The following is a 17,638-nucleotide window of genomic DNA, read 5'->3' as shown; positions in this document are numbered from 1 at the left end:
ATCCAGTGGGCTTAAACCTATGGGTCTCTCTGATCTGAATCTTAACTACCTTAACTAGCACTTGCAGCCGAACATTAATCAGTGCTAGTGCAGCCTCTGCACCTCAGTGAATGAATTCTGGTGGTTCTGAGCTTTGGATGCCCAAAACAAAACAAAGAGAACAAAGAAAACAATATGGCTAGCCAGGATGCTAATATAAGAGAAATCACTTGAATGAATTTGAATGACTCAGTAGGACTCAGGCACAGTGCACACATAGGGTAGACCAAGCCTACAAACAGAAACTGTAAACAATGAGTGTTTTGAGTTTCAGTGTAGCTAGCTCCTTCCTTCAGATATAAGGCAGTGGCCAACAGTAATCTGAAATGTCCAGTCGACAGATTTTCTTTTTCTTTTGCTATGGATCAGACTTGGATAACGGGGATTTTGCAGTTACTTGATATAGATATGTTTCATGTAAACTTTCCATCTAAAGTCAGCATTTGTAAAACTTAATCACTATGTAATCATTTGTGACTTCAGCCCACTGTAAATCGCACACCTGTTTTTTCTCATCACAAATTACCTTCTATGATTTCGACTGATGCATTATGTTTGGTGGTGGGCGGACTGCATTCATTTGCAAATAAATTATATTCCTTTACAAGACTCCAAACAATTTCCAGCATATGAGACATTTTGCACTAGAGACGTGACGAATTGGCTAACCATAAATAGCTACATAACAGACAGTTGCCTCAGGTTAAGACTATGCAATGTGGGTCGATATGTACTTTATTGTTTAAGATTTGGAGAGCATTCAAGAACATCTCTCAAAAATATTCAAAAGGTCTTCTATATGGAGGAGCAGAGTGGTGAAAGTGTTGTTGACATTTAAAATGTACACTACAGCACTCACAACTGTCATCTCAGGCCATTTTTTAAGACAAATGAGATGTGCAATACTGTAGCCAGAAGGGAGAAGGGTTGAATATATTGTGGTTTTCACTATATTGTTCAACAAATTTATTTTGTTTTTGAAGACAATGAAACAATTAGGAAAGGACATAGTACTATCAGAATGGCACTACCTGCATTAAAATATAAAATAATAGTATTTTGTAACACTTAAGTAAATAAACTTACACTTAAATAAAATAATGGCATTTTGTAACACTTAAGAGGGGGTGTTACACAAAATAGACTTTTTGGAGCCTTCTACCATATTACAACATTGTTTCCTCATCAAAAAACATGTCTGAGGAAATTTTATATGTCATCCAGGCATGTTTGAGTAAACTTGTGATATCTCTAAGGCACTATTCCTCCTGAGGCACCCCTCCTTGTGGTTAGCAGTATGAGCCTGTGCAAGCCTACGCCATCCATGCAATTTTCCATGATTAAAGGAGGAGGATATTGGCTCAGGGGCCTCTTTGCACAGCCTTCACCTTGGGTTTTGTCTGGTGTGGTAGATCTGGGCCTCTATTGCTCTAGTGCTCAAGGCTTGCTCCTGTGCAGCCAGAATGAGTGTCTCTCTACTGTCCTTCAGTCCAGCTCTCTCAAGCCATTGGTAGGATTTCTTGATATCAGCCACTTCAATTATGCTCCGATGGTAAATCCCATGGAGGGCCTTGTCCTCCCATGATGGTACCCCCAGCAACTCCTCTGCACTCCACTGACATTTGCTGAGCACGCCATCTGTGGGGGCCTTGTCCTTGATGTATTTCTGGATCTTGGATGTTTCATCCTGGACAGTGCCTCTCACACTCACTTGTCCTCAGTCTCGCTTCTTATGGGTCCCGTACAGTGTCAGGTTGCTGGATTTGGAATGGAACACGCCAGTCATGGTCTGGTTTTAACATCTATGGTCTGTATCTCCTCCTTTGGCCAGCTTATGATTCCTGCTGAATGTCTGATTGCTGGCAGGGCGTAGCTGTTTATTTCCTGGGTCTTGTTCTTGCCATTGAGCTGACTTCTTAGTACTTGCTTTACTCGGACTTATTTGGCCATGGCTGCTTTGCTTGTTTCCTCTTCAAGGTTGCCATTTGCTTGTGGGATAGCAAGGTACTTGTAACTGTCCTCAATATCTGCCATTGTTCCTTCTGGGAGTGAAATCCCTTATGTGTGGACTACCTTCCCTCTCTTTGTTACCATACATCATGTCTCGGTCATTCTTAGCGTACAGCTTGATGCAATCCATGTAGAGGAGGTGACTGATGGTGGCCCCATTCCTGAGTCGGTATCCATAGCCAGTTTTGTCGATGATTTGGCTGGGGAGGTCCAGACCTATGCAGAACAGCAGTGGGGACAGTGCGTCTCCTGGTATATGCCACATTTGATGGTCACTTGTGCAAGTACCTTACCTCAGAGGTGGTTTTCCACAACCAACACAGACACACACACACACACACACACACACACACATAAACATTCCTTTATTAGTGGAGGCCAACACATTTCAATCTACTCATGGTCCAATCATGAGTACTGTATTATGAATACTTTCAAATTGATTTGCATTTAAATTATAGGGTAAAGCATAACATTGTATTAAAATAGCTTTATGTTTCATTCCACCATTTGTTATGAATTTATTTATTATTGGTTTTAGATGGAAAAGTCACACATGTATGCACCACAAGAGCTGTGTTTGCTATTTTTCCTCTCTAATTCCAAGCAGTTTGCCGCCTAACTTGCATGATCAGGTACTGCAATGTATTCCTTTGATTTTAGGAAATTATTGAATACCGAGTTACTGTACCGGAATACATAATTAGTATTCACTCTGTATCTAGTTACTTCTCCAAATTGATTACATTTTAAGGCATATCTCAAAACAAAGTGTAGAAATTAAATGTATAAATCACCAACATAAATGTGATTTTCAGTGTTCAAAAGCACTATAATAGCCAAAACATCATCTGCTTATCTTAAGAAAAATAAATGAAACAGCATAATTTCCTACTACTTAAATATATGTAGTAAATAAATAAATCTATGTACATAAAAGCTGCTAAGTGAAACAAGTGCCCCTTATTTTTCCTTGTAGTACCCAAAATATCCACTAGATGACAGAACAGTACTGCGAGTTCCCCCATACCTCCAGTCCCCTTAGAGCAGTTCTACTCGACCATCATCTTATGAAGGATTAAGACATTTCATCTCTGTCCTGTTCTAAATCCAGCTATCTGCATCATTAACCCTCTCATTACAAAAAATAACAACAACAAAAAAATAAATAAATTAAAAAAGAACCAGAGCTAATTTGGAAGTCCGCTGTGTCAACTAGAATAGGTTATTATTCTATTATATATTCTATTATAGGAATTAGTATTTACTAGTTTCTTTTTGAATACATTATTTGTCTAATGAGTAACACCATACCTATAATAGTATTGGCATTATGAGAAGCTGTATTAGGAGTAGTAATACTCTCAGTTGAGAAATAGTTAAGTTATTCATGCAAAGTATATGGTGTATTTATCAAAGGTGTAATGAGGATATTCAGTGACTTTTGATAACTGTTTTCAAAGCTTGTTTGTGTGTTAAATTACTTATTTTTGTTTTATTTATGTATTTTTATTTGATCTTTTATCCCTATAGCAATGAAAAATATCTCACTTTGTAACTTGGTTCCTGTTGTACAGTTGTGGTTCCCATGATAAATGTTTTGGTTACTGAAGTAATCATTTGGAGCACTTTTTCATTTATTTATTTTTTATTTCAAAGAGCAACAACACTAATGACCCATATTAATGTATTTATTTATTTATTGCAGCTCTACCCACCGTAGTCAACTAGCTCCACCTTCTCTCAGTAGGGCCCTAGACCACCTGGCTTGAACAGAATGGCACAGATGCCTAAGCTAGGCCTGAATGCATCACCAATCCAAACCTGCCAGACACATCTCCACCCTGTCCTCCCATTCTATGTCTATGAGCCCATATACTGGACACTGCATATATGTACCTGACTGGGGAGCCATTTTCTCCATGCAAGTAGGTCCCAATGCACATGTTTGCAAGGCAGCTCCTTTGTACATTAGCGTGTGTTCAGAGCTAACTCATGCACTTGTTTTGTTTTGCTCTGGTTTGGTGAAATGTGATTTTAAAAGTCTATCTATAAGTTGTTGGGAGAATATTTTTTGTGAAAAACATTTTGCCATGTGTTAAATATCACATAGGTGTAAATTATAGACAGCCAAAATGTAAACGTTTATACAATTGCAGTTTAAATATTATAAGCCGATTTCATTCTGAACAGTAAACTACTATTCAAGCAAGCCCAATGCCTGACAAAACAGTTTGGAATGTATTAATGCATTATTTTTAAAAAATTCTAAACTGGACTACAGTTTAGTCAATTCATAACACCAATATTGTTGGCAGTGGGTCATACAACATCTGTCTATCTCCATACACGTCACTGTAACCGTTTAGTCCAGACTTGTATAAATTACTTTAATGACCCAGTCAGTAGGTTGTTATTGTTATGATTAAATGTTTTAACCTTAAGAGTATATTCAGTGGTGGAAGAAATACTCAATTTTGTTACTTAAATGAAAGTACAGATAGCGGAGCAAAAAATACTCAAGTAAAAGAGTTACATGAAAAAAAAAAAAAGGTAAGTACTTAAGTAAAAGTACTAATGTATTAATTTAAAAAAAAAGAGGAAAAAGTAAAAGTATTTCGTGCAAATTTTGAGATCTAATAAGACTTTAAATTTATTGATTTTGATACAGATTTGTAATGAAATTTGTTCAGCAGAAACAATTTAATTCATTTTTTTTCCTTAGGTTTTTTACACATTCTACAAATGTGTAAAAAAAATTAAATAAACCCCTTAGCCTTTTCAGCAGGTCTCATACAATAACTTTTAACAACTTTTCAGTACACAGTACAGATACCTGCTCACAAATGTAGTGGGGTAAAAGTAAAAGTGTCCACTTTAAAAATACTTTATTACTTTTACTTTGTTATATTCCACCAATGATTACATTGTTAAAGCAGGATATCTGGCACAGATAATAAAGTGGCTGATTAGCTGTGATTGTTCGGTCCACACCATTTTCACTTTGCTGTCTGAAAAATCCTCTTCTAAAACTAAAACCAAAAAGTCACAACTTACCTATCTCACAGTTGGTCCCCAAGTAGCCTGTGCCAATGCAGTCACAGATGTAGCGATTCCAGCCCTCCTTGCACAGTCCTCCATTGCCACAGGGAGCGCTGCTGCACCTCTTTTGCAGCTCCCGCGTACAGAAGCTGCTGACCCCCATGGCACTCTGGATCTCAGCCAGACGGCGCACATCACGGCTCTTCCCGTCAATGAAGAGGTCGCGCACACAGCCCACATAGCCATAGTTGAGTAGGGCGGTCCACACCTCGGGAGGGAGGATCAGGTCCGACTTGGTTTCGGGCAAACCCCCAAGGTACATGTCGCTGTCCAGGTCCAGGATCTCACTGCCCTCAGGGGAGCTAAAGGGCATGTTGCGGCTGTTGACCGAGATAGAGCCTGCACGGAAAAAAAAAAAAAAAAAAGTGTGAGGATAGATGGGATAGCTGATGATTTGTTAATGATTCTCGTAGAACATTAAATAGACTAAACCAGGTCTAATTAAAGGGCCTTCTTGTTACCTGTATTTAGTAAATGGTCACATAGCACTTTCCCACCTTCAGGGCACTCAAAGCGCTTTAGATGAAGGAACCTCTCACCCATTCACACACACATTTATACACCACTGTATGTAGACCCTGGGGGTGAAAAGGGTTAAGTATCTTGGACACGACAACAGGGGAGCTGGAATTGCACCACCAAGCTGTCGGTCAGTAGATCTAACCATTGTACCAATGATGTTTTTTAGGTTGACAGCAGTGGCATTTGAATTAGTGGACAAACACTCTATTAACTGAGCTACTGTCACCCCTACGAAAAGAAAGATATCAGAAAGAGAACTTTGGAATTATACAAGTCTGATTCACCCTTTGGTGCAATTTGCAGATGCCTGAAGGTGCCACGTTCATCTGTTCAAATTATTATACGCAAGTATAACCACCATGGGAATGTCCAGCCATCATACCGCTCAGAAAGAAAGGTTTTATGTCCCAGAGATGAACAAGCTTTTGTCCAAAATGTGCATATCAATTCGAGAACAAAAGCAAAAGACCTTGTGAAGACGTTGGCTGAAGGTGGTCAGAGTGTGTCATTATTCACAGTGAAATGAGTACTGTACCGACATGGGCTGAAAAGCCACTTTGCCAGAAAGAAGACATTATACAGAAATAAAACATAAAAAGCCAGATTAGAATTTGAAAATGCACACAGGAACAAAGACCTTAATTTTACCTTAACATGTCCTGTGGTTTAACAAAACTAAAATTGAACTGTTTGGCTATAATGATCATGGCTACAAACTTGCCTCAGTTACACCAGTTCTGTCAGGAAGAATGTACTAAAATTCCTGCCAACTATTGTGAGAAGCTTGTGGAGGGTTATCCAAAAAGGAATGACCCAAGTCTAAGGGCAAACATCTGACTTTGAAGAAAGTAATGAAAAATCAAATAGCAAATAGAAATAATTTTGGTAATTGTAATTGACCTAAACAGGGAAATTTTAGTCTGAGTTCCTGTCAGACAGTGAGAAAAAAAGTGGGCGTGTCTTTTTATATAGCGTATATAAAGTTCTGATTTTAACTGTATCACCAAAAGAAATGCTACTTTTAGTTCAAAAGCACTATATAAGTGTAAAAAAGGTGGGAATAGGTTAGGATAGTTAGGATAAGTGCCTGGTGGCCGGGCCTTTCCCCACGGGGCCCGGCCGGGCCCAGCCCGAAGGAACGACGTGGGGCCGTCCTCCCGTGGAGTTTGTCCATAACAAACACCATGTTCGAGCACAAGGGTGTCCATCAGTGCACGTGGCATCAGGACACTCTAGGTCAGAGGTCGATGATCGACTTTGTTGTTGTGTCATCTGATCTCCGGCCGCGTGTCTTGGACACTCGGGTGAAGAGAGGGGCTGAGCAGTCAACTGATCAACACCTGGTGATGAGTTGGATCTGCTGGCGGAGGAGGAAGCCGGACAGACCTGGCAAACCTAAGCACATTGTGAGGGTCTGCTGGGAACGTCTGGCGGAGCCCTCTGTCAGAGGGGTCTTCAACTCACACCTCCGGGAGAGCTTCTCCCTGATCCTGGGGGAGGCTGGGGACATGGACTCTGAGTGGGCCATGTTCTCCACCTTTATTGTCGATGCGGCTGCTCGTAGATGTGGTCGTAAGGTCTGCAGTGCTTGTCGTGGCGGCAATCCCCAAACCTGGTGGTGGACACCGGAAGTAAGGGGTGCCGTCAGGCTGAAGAAAGGGGTCCTATCAAGCCTTATTGGCTCGTGGGACTCCTGAGGCAGCTGATGAGTACCGGCGGGCCAAGCGTTCCGCGGCTCGGGCAGTCACAGAGGCAAAAACTCGGGGTTGGGAGGAGTTCGGGGAGGCCATGGCGGAGGACTATCGGACAGTCTCAAAGAGATTCTGGCAAACCATCCCACGCCTCAGGAGGGGGAAGCAGTGCTTCACCAACACTGCTTACAGTGCGGGTGGAGAGCTGCTGACCTTGACTGGGGATGTTGTCGGGCGGTGGAAGGAACACTTTGAGGATCTCCTCAATCCCATTGTCACGTCTTCCGAGGAGGAAGCAGAAACTGAGGACCAGGAGGCGGACTTGTCCATCACCCTGGCTGTAGTCACCGAGGTGGTTGGCAAGCTCCTTGGTGGCAAGGCTCCGGGGGTGGACGAGATCCGTCCTGAGTACCTCAAATCTCTGGATGTTGTTGGTGGAAATGTCTGACGCGTCTCTGCAACATCACATGGCGGTTGGGGACAGTACCTGTGGAATGGCAGACTGGGGTGGTGGTCCCTCTGTATAAGAAGGGGGACCAGAGGGTGTGTTCAAATTACAGGAGAATCACACTCCTCAGCCTTCCCGGTAAGGTCTATTCCAGGGTATTGGAGAGGAGAATCCGACCGATAGTTGAACCTCGGATTCAGGAGGAGCAGTGTGGTTTTTCGTCCCGGTCGCAAAACACTGGACCAGCTCTATACTCTCCATCGGGTCCTCGAGGGTTCATGGGAGTTTGCCCAACCAGTCCACATGTGTTTTGTGGATCTGGAGAAGGCATTTGACCGTGTCCCTCGTGGTGTCCTTTGGGGTGTGCTCTGGGAGTATGAGCAGGAGCTGTGTTCGCATTGCCGGCAGTAAGTCAGACCTGTTCCCGGTGCATGTTGGACTCCGCCAGGGCTGCCCTTTGTCACCGGTTCTGTTCATTATATTTATGGACAGAATTTCGAGGCGCAGCCAGGGGCCGGAGGGGGTCTGGTTTGGGAACCACAGGAGCGTGAGATTGACAGGCAGATTGGTGCAGCGTCTGCAGTGATACGGTCGCTGTATCGGTCCATTGTGATAAAGAAGGAGCTGAGTCCAAAGGCAAAGCTCTTGATTTACTGGTCAATCTACATTCCTACCCTCACCTATGGTCATGAGTTTTGGGTAATGACTGAAAGGACAAGGTCGCGGATACAAGTGGCTGAAATGGGTTTCCTCCGTTGGGTGGCCGGGTGCATCCTTAGGGATAGGGTGAGGAGCTCGGTCACACGGGAGGAGCTCGGAGTACAGCCGCTGCTCCTACACGTCGAGAGGAACCAGTTGAGTTGGCTCGGGCATCTGCTCAGGATCCCTCCTGGACGCCTCCCAAGGGAGGTGTTCTGGGCATGTCCCACCGGGAGGAGGCCCCGGGGAAGACGCAGGACACGCTGGAGGGACTATGTCTCTCGGCTGGCCTGGGAACGCCCACCGGTCCCACCGGAGGAGCTGGAGGACGTGTCCGGTGTGAGGGAAGTCTGGGAGTCCCTGCTTAGACTGGTGCCCCTGCAACCCGGCCCCGGATAAGCGGAAGAAAATGGATGGATGGAAGGATGGATAGTTAGGCTAGCTGAGGATTTACTGAAGATTATCCTAGGACAGTAAAAGGACAAAACTAGGTCTAATTAAAGGGCCTGTACCAGATTTTTGTCCATGTATTTGAGCTAAATATGTCTTGCCCCAGTACAGTTATGTTGTATAAGGAGGTCAAAACAAGTTCACTGTGTACTGTCTCCATCTACCTGTAAAGCATTTTACTGTCCAATAATCAGGAAGTGCACGTTCACTTAAATTACAGAGATGGCAAAACTTCTCTCTGGCCTCTCAAAAGTTGTGAAAGGTTTTATAAACTCATCGCAGTGAATAATGACGAGGCTCGAAATGTATAAGGCGAGTGAGTAATAAATCTGGACCACTGCAAATCGTTTAAAATTGAGTTGTTCTGTTTTTCCGGTAATTAAGGCCGTAAAAATAAACTGGAACAGCACCTTTAAAAGGTATAAAGTTGGATTCACATTTTACTTTGGAAACTAAATACACTTCAATATAGTAAAATGCATGACGTTGACTAAAGTTCTATCATTGATCTATTCAACCTATCACTCTTACTAGGGAGTATACAAGTGACAAGTAATCATCTAATAGGTGTTAGATGACTCATTAGGGGCATGAACGATTATGCAAAAATATCACTCAAGTGACTCTTGTGTGATAGTTAGGGTAGTTCAATGGACTTAACTCATAACATACTACTTACAACTAGGGTGTTAGTTTCAGTTTTAGTTAACTCCTCCCTCCAGAAAGCAGTGACTTATCAGAATCCTCTCAGAACTGAAGAAGCTATATAGATGAGTGACAAAACATATTTACTCTTAAATACTCCAGTTGACAGAATTCAATTTTCTTTTTGCATTGGACCTTACCTTGTGATTTGAAGTCCTTTTAGCAACAATCGCATCTTTTAGCTCTACTTTCTGATAGCATGAAAAAAATCCCTTTTTGTTCATTTATGCTGACATCAAAGACGTTGGACTTTGTGTCAATTTTTCTTTCATGAGGATAAATCTAGTAATTACAGAGATGCTATACATAAACCAGGTGAACAAATCCGCAATCTGACAGTTAAACAGCAAATCCCACTGTAGAATTCTTACCTGTCCTCCAGCTCAACTGTAGCTATTCTAGAATATTGTGATGCCATGTGATCTCAATCTTAAAAATGCTGATCACACCATGATTATTTTTCCCTATTAGCCTACCCAGCTGTCAAATATCAAACACTTCAAGTAGGCTTTGAGAACAATGGCGAGCTGGAGCTTTGATACGTAAGCTAACTGGATACGTAAAGGACACCGCTTTACAGGGAGAACTAAGGGCGCAGATGACAATGACTTCTAATGTGTGTGTAATGAGTTAAATGGAAGAGAAGGGGAGCAGAATGAAACTGAAACCTAATCCCCCCCACTCTCTCTCTCTCTTCTGTGATTAACGAGCCCGTCTTAATTCTCTATTAAAAGCCAATTACAGCCGGAGCAGCCGTGAGATAACAGGTACGTGCGCCCTCCCCCACACACACGCACGCGCACACACACATATATGCTCACACCACCTTACTCATTATAAGACGCCATTAGGGGAGAGATAGAATGTCCGAGGGGGCCCACACCTACGGATCATTCATCAGAGCAGAGAGGCAGATGTTTGGGCTTGCATGCAGTCATTGTCAATAGATAGCTTTGGTTTCATGGAGTGTTATTTGGTCAATAGCCAAGGCAATGTTTATGTCCGTAGCTGTGAGAGGTATGAATTGCAACTGATTGAGACCAGACCAGCAAATCAAACAATGGTGGAAGGAATGATTCCTGCTATCTTAAAAAGAACCATATTGATAACCAAAATAGTAACTTGGTCAACGCAATGTAACTTGTAGTTCTATACCTGACTTACGTCAGGTCTAATGTAACCAAGACTATTGGTATAGTGAAACTAAAAAGACTAAACTAATTGAGAGAAGACAAAGCTATGGATTAAACTGACTCTAAACGCTGCAAATTATTGAACTGCATTAGAACCTGAAGTGCCACCAATGGCACAGACCTAAATCAAAACAAAGATAACAATAGGATAGCCTATATAAGGCAGTGTCCTATCAGCATCCTATTATAAGTGATGCTGATAGGGAAGACATTTTGCGACTTGGAAGAGTCGCAAAATGTCTTCCCTCTAAAAATTTTGTTCAGTTCACAGAATTTTCTTTCGCTACACCAACGGTACATATATCACAGTTTGAGAAACACTGTTGTAGGGTATGGTGACTGGGCTGTGATCAGGTGTCCAAAGTTGGTAAAGTCTCTTGAATGAAAGGCACAAAAACTCCCAACCTAGACCGGATGACTACTATTTAAAGCTTTGCAAACTGGATAACAGGGATTACACCATTTTCCTCAGTGGTTTCATACCATAATGGTGTCTGGATAAAAAAACAAAAAAAACAAAAAAAAAAACCCAATCTAAAACATTTAACTGCCCCTTCATTTACTGTAATTACCAACTCATTTGGTAAGACATATTTCCTGATCTGACAATATTATGCCCAACTGTCACATATCAAGCCAGCCAATCAGCAATATAGCTATCACAAAAAACACTTTTAACAAGGCAGATTAGCCAATTAGCATGAGGAATTGTAAACAGAATGCATCCCATATTCCTGAAAAATATTTCTGGCAACACCATTTGGCCCAATCTTACTAGAAAAGGTTTTAAATTTTAATAGGTGTATTTGCTATCATGAAAGTCCCCATAACCACAGTTCCAACCAACTCACCTTTCCTTCCTTCCCTCTGAAAATCCACGTGGCACCAGTCTCCATCATTGACTTTCTTGTTGCTGGCCTTGAGCTTGGTTTTCCCCGACCCCATGTCTATCAGAAGGTAAAGGTACCCATCCAACAACTCCATTGCAAAATAGTCCGTCTTCAACTCTCTCCCGGGCTTCTGCTCTTTCGGACCCTGAGGTGGGCGTCCATGGCTGAACAAGAGAAGACCGCTGGGTTCGGTGGTCCGGAAGTCGAAGGAGATGGATCCGGTTTTCTTGGTGTTCCATTTAGGGAGGGAGATGTACGATTCGGGGGTCTCAAAGGTGACAGGGTCCAGAGCGGCTACGTCTTCACACCGGAAAACCAAGTCCCCATTCAGGGTGATTTTAGGATCACGCTCGATGGCGAGCCGTGAGAGCTCCAGCTTGAAGTCATTGTTCTTGTACACCACCTGAAACAGAAGAAAAATAATAAATTAGAAATCTGAATTGAAAATATATTTTGGTGGTTGTTTGATGGTGGAGTCTTTTCAGCTATTTTTAATCCATCTACTTGCGTCATCGTGTATACATTTAAAGAAGTTATATTACACTTTTATGGGATATTAATTGCATGTTACATTGCATATTTAGATGACCTTTTATTGTTTTGAAAATGCCATATTCACTGAAAACAACGTATTAACATGTTTAGTTTTGTTTTTGCTAAGTCACTCTTTCGTAGTGCTCACACGCCATGCACATTGAATCAGGTTTGTGAAGCTGTAGTGTATTGTTTTATATCATGCTTTTATATATTTATGAACAACTGTTGTGCAGGAGCAAGGGTGACCAGGCTTGTGGGCTGAGGATTGGAGAGAACTGGCAAGGCAAGGCAAGTTTATTTGTATAGCACAATTTTTACACAAAGTAATTCAAAGTGCTTTACAGAATAAGAAAGACATTAAAATCACACAAATCAAAACATAAATAATCACAATAATCATCATAAAATTAACATTAAAAGAGAAGAGTGAACAATAAAAAAAACTTTCGGTCATATGCACAGCTAAACAGAAGTGTTTTGAGCCTGGATTTAAACAAAGTAGTCAAAGTAGAGGCTCACATCTTCAGGAAGACTGTTCCAGGTTTTAGTTGCATCAAACTGAAACGCTGAATGCCCATGTTTAGTCCTGACACTGGGCAACAGCAGGAGGCCAGTCCCTCAAGTCCTCAGAGTGTGAGATGGTTCATCTGTACTGCTAAATGCAAATAGGGTTCAAATAGGTCCGAAGAGAGATTTCTAGATTACTCAAACATGCTTAAATGACATATAAAACCTCTTCAGGCATGGTTTTGATGAGGGAACACCTTTTTAAAGGCACATGTAATGTTTATGTAGATGTTACTCCTTGGCCTATAATGTTCCAAAGTATATCATTGAACTTATGCATGTGTATGAATAAATGCAAGTGGCACCAATAAGCAAAGTTACTGGTCAGATCTGTGAAGAGGTGACCCCCACTCACAGTATGAATGCATGTTTTTCAAGGTATCTTTAAGCAATAAAAACAACTATAATGGGAGTTATGCAGGATAGATGAGTTTAATATCACACTATGAAATATTCTATGCAAAGCTTTGACATCCCCATGGAAACAATGAAGTGCCTGATCCTCACCAGGTTGTACACCTACAAGAGTAAATAAACAACAACAACAATAATAATAATAATAATAAATGCTGACACACTAATAATAATAATCTTAAATGCGAACATGCCAAGTTGATCTATGGATAGATGCATATATATATATATATATATATATATATATATATATATATATATATATATATATATATATATATATATATATATATATATGCATCTATCCATATACCATTTATACCAACTATACCTCAATATATCAACGTATCCAATAATGTTTTGCAACGCTTCTTTATCTCTTGTTTAAGTCCAAGATTGCTGGTCTCATCATAAAAAAAATTAATTCTATAATACAAAAGCAATATAACGCAGTATAAAGTTTTAGTAGCGTTATAAAAGCGTGTTTACTCTATCCCTTTAGCATATTTGCTTACCATAAAACTACCAAATGGACTCTAGTTAACTACCTCTATATATGGCATGTTATTTAAACTTCTGAATATTTTTTTCAGATATTCTTTTTCTTAGTTTTTTGTTGTTGTTGTTTTGTTGTTGTTTTTTACAATTCTTACTGTTAAAATGTGATATTTGTAAATTCTTAATCACAAAACTGAGCAGGAGCAAATAGCATCATTCAGCGTGCACCGTGGAGAAGCTGCAGATGCAATGTAATTGTCCAAATTAATTCCAAGTGGCTGCTGGGAAATCTTGTCAGTGTGTGGAAATGATCAATCAAAGCATGAAAAATCTGTATGTCCAAGACATTGCACCGGGAATAGTGGGGAATGTTACAATCTCAAAATGTAGTCTAAAGAATAATGCTATTGAATATCACTTGGGTCTAAACCACCAATGGAAACAGTTACATACAGCAAACCCAAGGCAGACAATCACACTGACAACTAAAGCAGTGAAAGCTAAAGACGTAAGGGGACACCAAGGCACCAATAGCCAAACTTATGCTCCCAAACCAAAAGTGCCAATTCACATAACTCTTAATGGGTGCTTCCACACTTATTGGCATCCTGGGTAGCTCTACTGTTGTCTTTGTTTCCTTTGGGTCTGAGGATGGAGTTATAAATGGGGGAAAGATGATGTCTAAGGCCCCCATTCTTGGGATTGTCTTTCCTATCCTAACAAAAATTTATCTGTACCTCACTATCTTCAAAGGAGTGGTTAGTTCTTCAAGATGGTGAGATACAGATCTTAGCCAGAGGAAAGAATGGTTTGAGAGGGGAGTTAAAGGAGCAATTTTTGTTAGGAAAGACAATCCTTCCTTGATCCTTGACCATGTTTATCAATTGATTCTAGAGTTGAGTGGTTTAGTGTGGAGATGATACATCGAGTGAACATAGGTTAAATATGACATAGTGTATCCCCATTGTGCACAATAATTAACAACCAACCGCATGGATTAATGCCAAGAGAAACTGTCCTAGGCTCTCCCCAACAGTTAACCCATTAACCACCACCACACCTACTTCTCTCTTCCAGCTGATCTAATAGTCTCATGAAAGCATACCATGCTATACACTTAATACGTTCCAAACTGTCAACACACAGGCTATTTGTTTGTCAAGCATGAATCTTCCTAACAAGGGAGCATGTCCCTCCATTTTATAAAAAAAAAGGAACATTTGCATTTACCAGATTAAGCTGTTTGTAGACTGTTTGTGATGCGAACTGTTGTAGAATAAATTGTAGAAGCCTGAGAGTTTAAGAGAAGAGACATGTTGCTGGAGTTCTAATGCAGGAAAAGTTTATTTACCATCAGTATGTAGAATATAATATGAACCCTCAATACATTATGATATGACGCAGGGGCTGAGTTGTCCTAGATACAGCAAATGGAGTGCTGCATTTAATATTTCATAGCTGATTAAACATAAGGTGATTTTGCTGTATATCTCTCTATATAAACTTGCACATAACATAATATAGCATAGCAATTAGAGCACTGGTAAAGCAGTTACTTTAATAGTACAGTATGTAACTTTTTCGGGAGGTGGCACGTCACGTGCATGATTCCATGGAAAATAGAAAGATAAACCATATACTCTGGAATATTCTCCAGGCCAAATGAGTGAGAGTAATTTTTATGGCTAAACAGTTACTGTGGCTTTAATGTAAATTTAAGAAAGAAAAAAAAAATCAAATACATGTTAGTAAAGCATTTTTTAAAGTGTTTTACGATTTGAAATTATAAGATTTATCAATGTCATTTTACAGTGGGGGTCCCTAATTCTTCACATGGTTATTCTGGTTGTCCCAGCAAAATGTATGTATGTATATATATATATATATATATATATATATATATATATATATATATATATATATATATATATATATATATATATATATATATATATATATATATATATATATATATGTATATATGTATATACAAATTTAAAAAAAGCCTTTATTCAAACAAACAAACGAAGACAAAACACCAGTAAGATCTAAATCATATCCACAGTTCACAATACTGCTATTACACAGACAAATATCAGTAGTATGTTAGCTCTGTACCAACTCAGGGGGAGTTTTAGCTCAACCAGAGCAGTGAATGCTACAGCCCAAAGCCTTCACGCAGATGTCTGACAATCCTTTGAAGAAACATGCCTATTGTTCCATCCAGTACGCTTCTACGCATTCATAATGGATTCAACGCTAAAGGCAAGCTAAATTAGGCCTGTCCTGTATAGTTGTACTCTTCCTTTCATTTGTTTAACGCTCGCTAGGGGTTCCTGTCCTGCAGGTGCTTCTGTGTATGTGAGGGTTCATGCTGAGATGCCCAAGTGAGTTACTGTGAGAAGGTGAAAGTAGATTTTGGGAGCAGGGGAAAAAATGGGGGGATTCACTGGTGTTGGCAGGGATTTCTTATCTCCTCCTACCTCTTTGATATGAATGTAGGTAAGTAATACATTTGTTGTTTGATGACAGTTGACAACAGTTTCCATTATAACATTTTTCTTTTTCTTTTTTTTTTCATTAATAACTTTTATTTATTTGTTCATCCACTACAAACTGCTGCCAGTAACCATGGTGGGTTATATGAGGCAGTGGTTTGTTGGTTGCAAAGTATATAAATAATTTTTTTTATCAAATTTCCTTATTTGCTTACTTCACAACTAAGTGAGAATGGATTAAGTAGAGTGCATATATGTGCACACATATGTATATATGTGTTTCAGTAGATTCTAAGGTTATATTCTTTTTCTGTCAGGTTTGAATTAGAGGCAGAAATAATATTAATATTGCGCATCTTTTCTTGAAGATATGCAAATTGTAAAAATCAAGCATTTGGTTTATAATAACAAAAAGCTGCAAAAATATCTGATTAAAATTTAAGTTAAAGGCAAGGCAAGGCAAGGCAAGTTTATTTGTATAGCACAATTCGTACACAAGGTAATTCAAAGTGCTTTACAGAATAAGAAAGACATTAAAATCACACAAATCAAACATAAATAATCACAAAAATCATCATAAAATCAACATTAAAAGAGAAGAGTGCAGAATAAAAACCTGTCAGTCATATGCACAGCTAAACAGAACTGTTTTGAGTCTGGATTTAAACATTGTCAAAGTAGAGGCCTGTCTCACATCTTCAGGAAGACTGTTCCAAGTTTTAGCTGCATAAAATTTAAACGCTGATTCCCCATGTTTAGTCCTGACTCTGGGCACCAGCAGGAGGCCGATCCCTGAAGTCCTCAAATTGCGAGATGGTTCATATGGCACTAACATGTCGGAGATATACTTTGGACTTAGGCCATGGAGAGACTTATACACAAGCAGAGCTGCTTTAAAGTCTATTCTTTGAGCTACAGGAAGCCAGTGCAGAGACCTGAGCACAGGACTTATGTGCTCATACTTCCTGGTTCTAGTCAGGACCCGAGCAGCAGCGTTCTGGATGTACTGCAGCTGTCTTAACGCACGTTTGGAGAGGCCAGTGAGCAGGCCGTTACAGTAGTCTAACCTACTGGAGACAAATGCATGGATAAGTCTCTCTAAGTCTGGCTTTGACAGTATACCTTTGATTTTTGCAATGTTTTTTAGGTGGTAAAAAGCTGCAGATGTTATTGATTTGATGTGGCTGTTAAAGTTCAAGTCTGAGTCCATTATTACCCCTAGATTTCTAGCCTGATTTGAAGGTTTTAGAGAGAGAGACTGGAGGTGACTGCTGACACTTTCTCTATGTTTCTGTGGGCCAAAGATGATAACTTCAGTCTTGTCTGAGTTTAGCAGAAGAAAGTTGTTTTGCATCCACACACTGATCTGTTGGAT

General features: G+C 40.1%; 1 protein-coding gene across 8 annotated transcripts in view; it reads right to left on the bottom strand.

Moving 5' to 3' along the window:
* The window catches only part of nrxn2b (neurexin 2b), a 1,142,582-nt gene that overhangs the window by 654,714 nt on the left and 470,230 nt on the right, over positions 1 to 17,638 (bottom strand). For all 8 annotated transcript variants that reach the window (XM_055228872.1, XM_055228867.1, XM_055228869.1 and 5 more), the window contains 2 exons: positions 11,711 to 12,152; positions 5,107 to 5,490 (listed from right to left, as the gene is read on the bottom strand). In XM_055228872.1, the coding sequence (XP_055084847.1) occupies positions 5,107 to 5,490; positions 11,711 to 12,152 (826 nt within the window). The remainder of the gene's footprint in view (positions 1 to 5,106; positions 5,491 to 11,710; positions 12,153 to 17,638) is intronic.

The sequence above is a fragment of the Periophthalmus magnuspinnatus genome, chromosome 18 (assembly GCF_009829125.3).
Source record: "Periophthalmus magnuspinnatus isolate fPerMag1 chromosome 18, fPerMag1.2.pri, whole genome shotgun sequence".
NCBI classification, from domain to species: domain Eukaryota; kingdom Metazoa; phylum Chordata; class Actinopteri; order Gobiiformes; family Gobiidae; genus Periophthalmus; species Periophthalmus magnuspinnatus.
Note: the sequence above shows the minus strand (reverse complement) of the source record. Positions and strands in the feature narration are given on the sequence as shown.